The following is a 12,293-nucleotide window of genomic DNA, read 5'->3' as shown; positions in this document are numbered from 1 at the left end:
GATGTGGATGATCTTTGAGCTTCAGAACAAATTAGGTTTTAAGGCAATTGAATATGTATGCGCATTCTTTTTTTAATACTTAAACTATGAGTTCAAGTGAATTATCACACTTTAATCAGCATCCTTCAAAATCATTGAGTTCATTGAAATCTTAGGGGAACTCTGTATCCAGCTAAAATCAAGACAGAAGTTGCATTTCTGTTTCAGGATTGTTGTTGCTTTCTGAAATTCTTATTGTCCTGTCTTCATAGTCACAACAGTATTACATGCAATAGGAAAGTCACAGCCTCTGTCACTTTACCTTCTGATTTGGATATCACTGTGGATTTTGTGTATTTAAAAAAAGAGAGAATAAAGTGTTAACTTTTTGGAGCTTTAACGATGGTGGTGGCTAACCACCTATCTGAGGGGTTTTTTAACAGAGCTGTAGTCCTACCTTAAATTCTGTTCACTAAGAACAGTGAACCAGAGATGGACTGACCAATGTGGCAGTACTGTAACTACATAAAGCAAATTTCAGGGTGGTCTGTCTTAACATTTTGCCCTTAAAGTTGATTGTCCATGGAGAAGATCTCTTTCCAGAAGTAGAAGACATCTCTTCACAGCTTACATGCGCTTAAAGCTTACATACATGTATGTGGGAAGAGAGCTCTTTTCTTCACTGTACACTTAATGCAGTTGTGAAGTTTCTTTGACGCTCTTAAAAGTCTGTGAGAGGAAGTCTTCCTAGACTGCAATGCAACCAACTAGTATGCCTGAAAAGATATTAAACCTCATTTCAGTAATGTTTAAAAAGACTTATTTTTAAACTAGTTTCACTGAGAAAAGAGAGGAGGAGGAAATACCTTTCTATTTCTATAAATAGAAGGCATAAATATAAGGCTATAGACATAGCCTTTCTTCTTTCAGATGGCTTCTGGTGTTGTAATATTCTAATTTTACTTTAGGGATTCTTTGGTCTGTTTTACAACAGCCAGTTTTGTGTGGTTGCTCTTGGGAAATCCCATCTCACACCAGAATGTCATTCTGCTTTCAAATGTCTTTTTGCCTTCTTGATTCATAGAAAAGTGACACAAATTTACACAGGTAGTTTTTACCAGTTTTACCAGTATAACTTCCAACTGTGAATGTTCCTGCTCCAGAATAAAATAGGGAGAGGGGAATACTGATCCAGCTACACTAGTCTAAAATAATTTCTTAGCTTATACTGCTGTAACTGTTCACATAGACATGCCTTTACCCTCTTTTAAAATGAGATCAAGGTGACCCCTCTATATGGTACTCATTTATTTAACTAAATCCATTTGCCTAAATCTGTTGAGAAATTGAGCAAAAATTGATTTGAATTTTGGGGAGATGTTTCATAGCAGTGGAAGTCAGAGGTGGGATATTATATGAAAGCACAGCTTTACAGTTGGCTCATATGCTTTTTCACTCCCAATTTGCCCCTGAAATTGTTGCTCACTGCACTGTGAACACCTTTGCCTACAGAAGCTTGACTTTTGACACAGCCATGGTAAAGACAAAACACCTCCCTTCTGAGATTTTGGAAAAGAAAATGGTCATCCCTCCCCCAGTACCTCTGACCATACATATAAAATCTGCCTCTGGTTTTCCTTCCTTCAGAGAGCCTACACGGAAGAAGAACTGAATGCCAAGCTGACCCGACGAGTACAGAAAGCTGCCCGTAGACAAGCCAAGCAAGAGGAGCTAAAGAGATTACATAGAGCTCAGGTAGCGTCACAATCTTCTTGTAGCGGCAGACAGTTAACTGTATGTGAAAGCACCATGATCTTGACATTCCTCTGAGTGTGCCAGAAGAGGATCCAGAGACAGAACTTTCCTTTATTTCTACATGAGTGTCCCTGCTCCTACTCCTTCTTTTAATGTTGATATAATGTCATAGAGATGGGAAGAATGGATGAAACCTGCCATTATAGTTTTACAGTGAGAAAAATAATGACCATAATACCTTTCTAGCTGTAGAGGAGTTGAAGTATCCTGCACTGATGGAACAGTGGTAGTCAGATAATACCTGATGAAACTGCATCTATCACTGCTTTGCTAGATTATGCTGCTCCATAAAGTGTTACCAAATGAATCTTTAATTCATTCTCCAACAGAGAATCTGTTGGAAAACTGCTGGCATTATCTACTGGTGACGGAATTTGTTTAAAACTCAAGGTTAAGGGCTCAGCTGACTGAATAGCATCACCTTTCACTTCAGAGTTTAGGAATGTCATTGGAGTTGTAGCAAATAAGTGAGTATTAAGGTGTTTTCAAACTTAAAGGATAGGATGTTGTTACTGGGGGGACTGTGATGCTAGCTTTTGAAGCAGTTAGCCTTGAAAGCAGTGTATTGTTGAATGCAACCACTTGTTTTTGGAAAGGCCAATATGATTCTATGATTATATGATTTGACTGAAGTCACATAGTGCTGGATGAGTGCTACAGACAGAGCAGGAGAATTGCTGTTGCTGAGGTTCTCTTCCATTCTTCTATAAACAGATCATCCAGCGGCAGCTTGAACAAGTGGAAGAGAAGCAGAGGCAACTCGAGGAGAGAGGTGTTGCTGTGGAGAAGGCCCTTCGGGGAGAAGCAGGTATCCATCAGAACTTGGTTTGCTTTTTAATGTTTTCTTTTCAAGTGCTTGTGCAAGAGTCCATAGCTGCTTGGATTTTAGAGGCAATTGGACCTTTATAGGCTAGAGATAAAGTCCAATGTGAATCCATTCTCCCTTTTCTACTATCTTTTTGAAGCCTTGCTTTTCTTGTGTTTCTTCTGATTCTGAGACTTCCCTATTGGCAGAGACTTAGTTTGCTTGTCTTTGCCTGAGGCTTATGAGGAAATTCTTCAATTATTAATAGTGGCTGTCTGACTGTTTCTGCATATTACTGGATATTACAGCTAGAAAATTGCAGGGGTTTCCTAGCTGCAATTCACATAAAGCTGTCACAGTAAGAAAACCCACTTTGTACGTTAAGGAAGTAACTATGAAATTGTGTGTGCTTTCTCTGTTGTGTTGGATTATCAAGGTAGTGTCCTTACAAGGGACCATCACAGAACATCTTCCTCACTGCACAGCCCAGCACACTGGCTACTTCCGACAGAATTGTGCAGAACAGAAATGCACACGTGTACTGAAAGGTATCCATGTGAAGCTGTTAAAGAAATGATATAAGTATTTGAAATTAATTGAGTATCATTTTGATGTGGCAGGCATATGAGTAGAGGAGTACTTCGTTCAGATAATGCTGATAGCAGTACAAAGATTGGGAAAAAAGAATCTTCAATTGCAAGGAGTCAGATATCCAACAGGCAAATGCAGTGTGCGTATACCTGGCAGGCCCAGGGTTATGTACCTGATTACAAGGGTCAGAGATCAGAAATGGTGGAAGTGGAATGGGTGTTTGGAAAATGTTTTAGCTTGTTGCTGCATTGAAGAGCCACCGCTATGCCTGTGAAGATGGAACTCGATTAAGCAGTGAAAGTTCACCAGAGGAAAAGTCTGTTTTGACTTCCCGCCAATTACTGCTCAGCCAGGATTAGGTATGTTTGATGCTTCATAAGGGTATGCCAAAGCAGCAGGACTGAGTGGTTGCCAAAGCAAATAGGTACTACAGGCATAGAGAACAATCTTGAGGACTTCAATGGCTTCGTATTCTGACTTTTTCATTTGTGGGTTCAAAAAAATAACCTTGTGCAAAACCTTTCTTTGCGGGAGTGCCTCCTTCCTCATGCTGTGTATTTCTGCGTGGAACTACTCTGTTCTCTGGCCTGCCAGTTACCGCACTTACTATAACCACTTCTCTTGTCTCTCGTTGTTCTTTTTCTTTCCATCTGGAAGTCTGTCTTGGTTACTCAGCTGCTTAAATGACTTTGAAATAAGACGTGCCAGCACAAGTGGGAAATCTTAGCAATTGAGAGAACATTCTTCATGATAGCATGTTCTCTCATTGAAGAATGTCTGAAAAAAAAATCAGAGGGCAGAGTAAGAGTTAAATTGCTATTTTATATGGAAGACTGCAGAATTAAACCCTTGGATAACTAGTCTCTCACTCCCAGTTCTCCCAAAATGGCAGCAGTCTTAGATGAGCTTGTGTATTTGTGAATTTCCTAGAAGAATGATCAGATTGTGCATCACTCTCTGTAAAGTGAAACTTTTTTCTTTGGGAAGCCCCTAGGGTATGCTTTGCTCTTGCAACATGTTTCCACCAACAGATTATACATTGTGGTTACGGAAGCTTAAGTCAGTCATAAAGAATTCACTAGTCTCAAATCTTCCAGTTATTCAGGGGACTAAGAACAAACATCTGGGAGAGGGGAGAAGCATGTTCTAACCTGTGTTGACTGAAACACAAGAGTACAAATTCACTCCATAGTTCACCTCTCTAGCCACTCTTGCATGGACATTTTATGTATGTTGGCAATAAAATAACTGAATTTCTTCTATTTAAAGTCTTCAGTGTCACATTCCACAACTACAATTAACTTCTGCCTCCAATAACCATTAATTTTTCAGGAGGGCAGTATTATTTTCTTGCCATCTGCATTGCTTAAGATACTCCTAACAGTGACCACTGCATTCAGCAAGTACCGTTGTGTAATGGTGTGAAGTCACACTCTTGCCTCTTATCAGTCCCTCCCCTAATGAAACCATGCAACAAAAAGTTTTAAAAGGGAACAGCAGTTTATATAAAAAGAAAAAATATCATCTCTTTTAATAAACTTGTACAAGAGGAAGAAAATGGGGGAGGGTTGGAGGTGTGCCTCTTGTGCACATACTCAGTCCACATAAATAAGGAAGGATTACAATGCAGGATTGAAGTCATGGCTGCCCCATAGGCAGCAACCAGTATTAACTGTTCTAGGAGAACATGGGTTATTCCGCTTTCCTCTCTATAGGGAAAGAACAAATGACTCACTGACTTGTGCTTTTAAATACAGAGTTTTAGTATTAGTGGTAGTTTTCTACTACTTGATACTTGAAAATCCTAACAGAAGCAGCAGAATTCTGTAATTTCTTAGGATTCTTTTCGATTATAGAAAAAGATAGATGGGACCATTTGAACTACTTCTCGATGTCATTTATCATCTTTTAGCATGCTGCCTCTTACTTATCTTTCCTATCTTGACGAATTTCCAATTTTGCTTTTGTAGAGGTCTTGCACTAACTTTAATTCCTCAGGTTTCTGACCTCTGGACCTCTTCGAATTTTTAGAAAAAGCATTTTTCAGTTGGACTGGTAAGAACAAAAACCAGTGGTACAGGGCAGAATTTATTATTTACTTAGAATAATTTTGCTTCTGTTTTCCATCCATTTTGTGTCATCCATAATATGTTCTTGCCAAGTGACTTACAGTGCTTCACAGTTATGCCCTGCTCTCTTCCTGAGAGGTTACACTTAATTTTAGATCCTAGCAATAGGTACTGAAAGCTCAACACTCCAGGAATTTCACTCATTATCTGATAGTTGTCAAGTTTGAATGGGTATATGTTGATACTAGTTACTCAACTAGTCAGACTTGGAAACATTTTGGAGGTCATTGTCAACTTGAGTTTTGATAAATAATTACACCTTCTTGTCTGTCTACATTTCCTTTTTTAAATAGCTCAGCCTCAGGCAAGGTGCGCTTGATCTTTCATTTTGTAGAAGGTGAATGCTCAATCTGTCACGTCCTGTCTGATTCAGAAAATAACCTCACACCCTACAATGACTTAATTGCCTTAATCTGTTCTCTGTGAGTATCTTTGAAAATCTCAGGCTCTGATAGTCACATTCATAGCAAGAATGAATGATTTGGAATGTAAGCTCTATTTCAGGTGGCAAGTTTGTCATCTGCAGGTGATCTAAGCTTTTGTCATCTTTTATTTCCTTCTTCCTTCCCCTGCTTTCTTTTGCATCATGGTATTTCCCTGCAAAAGTAGAGTAGGATAATGTCAGTGAAGAATTTCCCCATTTTTCTGCAGTGTCCCTAGAGACACCTTGAATGGGATTGCTCTCAATTTACCGGTACTTTGTATTATGGTGTGTTTGCCTGTTTGGACATGCTGGTGGCTTTGATTTCCTGTGTGGTTTTTTTACTTTTTAAATTATTAACTTAAAAACATATCGAATTGGAAATTTCTGGAACCTCTTTTTGCTCCCTTATCCTCATTTAGCATGAACTTTGAGCTGGGAAAATGTCTCCTACTGTCAGATCAATGCTGAAAAATGTAAGAGCCATCTCTTTACATCAAGTGAATCATATGCAGTGAGAAACAGTGCTTCAGTACTCCCATCTGTCTCTTCCCCAAAGAAACATTACACGGTGCTAGACTTATGGTGTACCCGTCTCTAGCAGCTATGGACGTACGTGTCTCTGTTCCACACACTTCTGTGCAGGCTTTTCTTTGGCACAGATATTGCATTAGCAGGAAAACACCCACTTTTCCTACACTGAGGCATTTGCCATTCATGTCAGTGCTTGGTCAGTGCCTTCCACCCGTGTGCTGTACACACACATCCTCCACTCAGTCGCCTCCAAGGAATCAACCTTTACACCTTTCGTGCAGCTGACCTAAGAAACCGCACTGTTTCTTTCTGACATATTGCTAAGCATGAAAGCAACAAGATTAGTTCTGCTTTTCTCAGCAAGAACAGGAAAGACATCAGTGTCAGGTACTGGTGCAGATGGAAATAGGTGAAAATGTCCCTTTGTAGACTTGATTTTTTTATTTTCCCCCTTGGAAGTCCTTGCCTGCCTGCTGGGAATTTTCTCCTCATCTCAGTATATGTTTGTGATACATTTGTGTTTGTGTGTACATATTTGTATACATAAAGGCACACATATGATTTTCATATACATACATATATGTGCCCAGGTGTATAGCTGCATGTTTCGTGTTTGCCTTTTGTTTCTGTCTCTGTCTTTTTCTCATGTATTGCTTTGATTGTGTGGGGCTAGGGTGGGGGTATCTGATTCAATAACTCTTGTCTTCACCAATTCCTTGTTGTAGACTATTGGGGAGAGTCTTATTACAGTGACCTCATCGACTTGCATCTGGGTGGTATGTATGGCTGAACCTCCTGCTGACACTAACCCTGCTGACACTCCTCCCCACCCCTCCCTTCACCTACTTCTCCTATCCTTGGCTCACAACCAAGAAGAAACAGCCCTTGCATATGACTGGCTATAGCAGAACCCCTTTTCCAGCTCAGGAAGAGGAGATCCTGGTGTGCTCCACAAACCGTGTGTAAGGTCTATTTTCCTCTGTGCTTATTTCAAAATGTACTTACAGGTTTCACTTCAGGCACCTTCCCTGCTAGCAATGGAAGGCCACGCTGGCTTTTTGCTTCTCCTTCACAACGTTCAGCTGTACTCCTGAAACCTTCTTTAGCAAAATATTTTATTGTGTGAAGGGGACAGCAGAACTGACCTGCTCCCAAGAGCTAAGAGCACTGTAAAGGCAGGTTTTGGCATGCCATTGCCTCCCTATGGCCCTTGAGGCTGATTTGCTTTTTCCAAAAAAGCCAGAGTGTGTTCATGATCTAACAAAACCAAAATGCTCCTTCAAGGGACTCTGGAAACACTTGCAGATGACAGATACTACTTCTTCCTTGTTTTGTCTTACTGTAAGGTTAGGAAAGAATCTACGGTTAAGATTTCCAGTCATTTTTTGCTGGAATCTGCTGTTAGAGTTTCCAGTCATCACAGTTTGCATCATTACGCAGCTAATAATATTCTTGCTAGGTTGTTGGTTTTTTTTTAATGTCTCATTTAGTGCTAAACACATGTTAGTGTTTAGCTCTTTTTTTTCACTTACTGATTATAGTCTGGTCATCACTCTGTACCATGACACTGCATTTCCTTAATGTTACTTCCTGAATCCCTTAGTAGGCAGATAACTTTTGGGTTGCAAACAGCATTTGTTTAGCACTTGCCCATCTTGAAAATCAGAATTCCCTTTGCTAGTTTAATTGTCCTAAATCTGTTCTTATAAAATGGACACATCTGTCAGCAGATTGAAGAGAAGGCAAACTCTGCTTGGTTGCCTTGTCATCTGAGGGTCTCATTTCCTTTGTCTTTCAGAATATAAAGTTCCTTGATCTAAGCTGTGTTTTTGTTGAGGGAATGCATTACTGTCCAGCTCCACAGAGTGAAAGATCCACACATTCTAGGCCAGATCCAAGACCCGTCACTAGAAGTCTTCCCCTGATTTCATTGTGTTCTGCTTTTTATCCTTCAAGCAATCTTGCTCAGGCTTTTAACTATCTGAGGTTTTTTACTTCTCCAGGGGAAGGCTGTCCCACATAGTATCTGCCTGTAGCTGTCTGTTGGCAATGACTCCAGATTGTCCTGACACAATAGGCTTTTATTGAAGATCATTCACTTGAGCTAAGAATACCCACCTAAGTTCAAGTTTCAAAATGGAAGATTTTCCTCCTTAGTAGACCTAATTCGTTGCCCAGTTCCCCTGTGGTAATTTTGATGTGATAGTCTGCTGCTAGCCCTGTGCTTCATTCACTGTTCAGTTCCTCTGCCATCCTTTCCTAGGATATCTTCTGCAGGGAAACTTTGAGACCCTCTTCCTAGTTACGTCCGTCAGGGCTGGCCCCCACTTATATGTGGATAGAGTAGGAGCTGTAAAAGGGTTGATGCTGAATTACACTTAACAGACCCTTATCCCCATTTAATGCTATTTCCACTATACCTCTCCCTCCTCCCGCTTCTCTTCCTAATGCTTCTTTAGAGACAGCTATCCCATCAAAATCACTAATAGAGGCTTTAAGAAAAGCAAAATAATATTTGCTTAAAGGGACACTGTCACTCAAAGTATTGTATTGAAGAAAATCTTAATTGAAAATTGAAATTATTGCTAATCTTTTTTGCACGTTTGCCTTTTGCATTTCTCTGAACTCGGACAGTCATCCCACAGTGGTCATTTTTGATCTTCTGGAACAGGCTGATTTTATTTATGTGGTGACTCGGAGGCTTCCAACAGTCAGAGACAATGTTCGCATTTATTTAGAAATGGTTGATATATTTTAAACTTATATCAAGTTTCTGCTCATCTCAAAAATACCTTTTCAAAATGAACTTGAAAACCCTGTATTGGGCAGTATCCCTTTAAATGCAGTGAGCCAGTATAGCCTGCCTGGAGTAAGTGGCTTTATAGTATTGTTGCCTCTGTAATTTGCTTTATATTTCCTTTTGGGGCTGCCAGAACACTTTTGCCAGAAGGGATATACATTGTTCTGAGGGTACATGTCAGATTTAGAGCTCAGTGTCAGATTTAGAGCTCAGCTTCAAAATTAACATGTCTGTGCAGGATGCTGTATCTAGCAGAGTGCCATTAAAGTCCCTGGAGCACCATGTGGCTGCATGGTCCTGCTGAGTGCTCTAAGCAGCTAGGATGACTGCACAGTTATGTTATGCTACTGGCAACTTGTGTCTCTGAGGCACGGGCATGATTCTAGAGTCATGCTGTCAGTAGAATGGTAAGCAGAATGGCAAAAAAAACTTTGAAAAGTTATCTGTAAGTTGGTGATAATTTTGGAATGATTTAAGCCATTTACTTATTCTGGATGTTCTTTACACTAATGAGAGTTGCGTTTCATTTAGTTGTTACAGATTGCGCAACAACTTCTGCAAGGGAGTGGTGACTTCTGACATCCTTGGTCAAGTTCCAGTTTGCAGTATTGCACATGGCTATCTTAACTACCTCCGTTGCTCTGCTCAGATGCCATAATCCTCTCTTCCTGTTGTAAAATGTCATGTACCGTTGCCATAAAGCAGATGTTTCATTTCACACTACAGATGGTCACATTTCAATTCTGAGTAATTATTCCTGTGTGTATATCGGATATGCAGCTATGTTAAGAGAACATTGCAAAGGTTGCAAAGTCAACTGAAATTAAGATTTTGTATTAAGCTGATATATCAACAGATTTATAACCTCTAGATCTTCTGCACAGAACTCTGCTCCATGTCTGTATGGAATAACTGGTAGCAATGCTAGGTTGTCATCCTTTATGTAGATCCTTATGGAGAGGAAATGGGACACAGTCAGTGAATTTCACAGATGTTTGCTGGCAGCTGTGGAATAGTGAGACTTGAAAACATGGATTCTGAGCCAGACACTGGAAAGATGCAGTGGTCTGGTGGATGTACACTTTTTGTCCCTTTTATTCCTCTTTCGGAATAGTCCTTGCCCTAATCCTGTCCTTTTCCATCCAAAGTTCCTTACCTCATCTCCATTTTCACTCTCAGTCCCAGTTTCTGCTTCTCAGGCATTTAATTTTAATCCTACATTTTTGAAAAAGAAATCCTAGTATTTACCCTTCAGACCTGTTCCTCCTCACTAGTTGTTCCTTGTCTTTCACTGTTCCTGGTCTTCCCACTGACTCAGTCCCCACAGTCTCAACCCCTGCCTCTGGCCTCCTTCCAAAATGTTTGGGCTCTGCTCCCTCTTCTACCCAGCATTATTTGTCTGGAAAACTGTAGGTCATATCTTCTCCACAAATTTGCCACCTTCTTTCACCCCTTACCCTTTCTTACCCTCTCCATTCTCTCTTCTCCTTCAGTCATTTGCATTCTTAGTCTTCTTGCTTAGTTAATCCCAGCCTCAATTCCTCCTTACCCACCGGTTCCTTGTCCCCATTTGCTGCTCTGCTACCTGTGGAAAGTACCTCCCTTGTTCCCTCTGTGTCCAAATGAGCAGCTTCCTTTTCCTTGCACTCAGCTGGGAATCACTGGGGAAACAGTCCCACGCTCCCGTCTTGTTTTGCTCTTGGCTGGAGTGTGCTGAGACAGGCAAGAGGGATGTAAGGAAGAGAGCTGGTATGTTTGATAGTGCTGATTTCAGACATAAGTTCTTCCTTCTTGACAAGAGCCTTATGAACAACAGGTAAACGGGGGGGGGGGAAGTGTGGATTATGGTTTGGGATTTTTTTAATGTTTGTTTAAAGCATAGTCTCCAACAGCTTTACTTTAAATTTCGTCAAAATACTTGTGCTGAGTAGGTCCTTTAAAGACCTGCAGATCTAACTCTGCAGGGCCGGAGTCTGATATACTCAAGTGGGAACAGTGCTATTCTTGTGATTGGCAAACATGGTTGTCCTGGAAGAGGAGTGGAGTTGTGAGATAAACACTGTTTTCACAGTCTGGGGCTGCTTTTGCCTCTGAAGTGAATGGTAATGTGTTTTCTTTGCTGTAAATGTGGAGCAGGAAAGAGCACTTGATAAGCATTTACATACTTGTTAAGTATATACTTCATTATATACTTGTTAAGTATAATGAGAGTACTCATTAGGTACTGGAAGCCAAGCAGTCACCATTTACCTGCTGCTTTCTGCACACCTGTCACAACTGCACACACAAACAGTCTGGGGAGAGAGGGTCAGTGCAAGACTGTACTAACTCTGACTGCATTTCGAAGTGCCTTGAGGTCTAGCAGAAGCAGAACACTTCTCTGCCACCATTTGTATGTGTATCTTGCTGAGCTGTTGCTTTCCCTAGTTTTCTTTCCTCTCCCCACCTTTTTTTTGATTCCTCTCTTTTGCTGAACAAATAAAGGTGTGGTTCAGTTTGTGTGACAGTTCAGTGGTCTTAAGAGTTTTCCCCGGGTTTCTTCTAGTGATTGTACTTTACCGGATACTTGTTTTGCCAGTTTTAGTAAACTGTTAAGTCAGACACACTGAGTGATGTGCTGATAGGATAGTTGTCACAATCCTTGCCCTCAACTTTATAATACCTGCAGGTGTGCGGATGCTGTTCTCCAAGACGTGGCTTTCTCTTTTCTTGTTCTTTTACAACACTGCTGCTGAACAGCTTCACCAAACAGTAGAGTTGGAATGCTTAATTTTTTAGTACTACTGATTCTGACATAACTGATTTTTAAAAGGTGGGAAAGAGGTCATTTCCTGTCATCAGTGCACAGTTGTCTTACTGATCTCATGTGAAATGATCCTTATTTTAAGCACTGATTTAAAATCAGAGCTTTTAGTCTGCCCACTGAATGAGTGAAAGAATTTGTAGTAGAATTAAAAATTTCTGAAGTGTCATGCTCTCAGTTTGTGAGGTCAAGTGCCAGCATAATGGTTCCAGAGAACTGAGATTAGCCTTAGAGCTGGATTTCCTGCCTGGTAGTGCTGATTTCCAAACTGCTGTGGTTAGTCAACAGTATAGAAATTAAAGTCTTTGGATGCAAAGCTTGCAAAGGATGTGACACCATTTGGTGTATCTGTAAAAAATCATTTTGATTTGGAGTGGCTCACCACTTCTCAGAAGTTACCACAGCTCTCATACCAC

At 40.4% G+C, this 12,293-nt stretch overlaps 1 protein-coding gene across 1 annotated transcript in view; it reads left to right on the top strand.

Annotated features, from left to right (window-relative positions):
• The window catches only part of MICAL3 (microtubule associated monooxygenase, calponin and LIM domain containing 3), a 127,508-nt gene that overhangs the window by 102,406 nt on the left and 12,809 nt on the right, over positions 1–12,293 (top strand). The window contains exons 33-34 of the mRNA XM_080614935.1: positions 1,627–1,734; positions 2,509–2,602. Of these exons, the coding sequence (XP_080471061.1) occupies positions 1,627–1,734; positions 2,509–2,602 (202 nt within the window). The remainder of the gene's footprint in view (positions 1–1,626; positions 1,735–2,508; positions 2,603–12,293) is intronic.

The sequence above is a fragment of the Psittacula echo genome (assembly GCF_963264785.1).
Source record: "Psittacula echo genome assembly, chromosome: 1".
Classification (NCBI taxonomy): domain Eukaryota; kingdom Metazoa; phylum Chordata; class Aves; order Psittaciformes; family Psittacidae; genus Psittacula; species Psittacula echo.
Note: the sequence above shows the minus strand (reverse complement) of the source record. Positions and strands in the feature narration are given on the sequence as shown.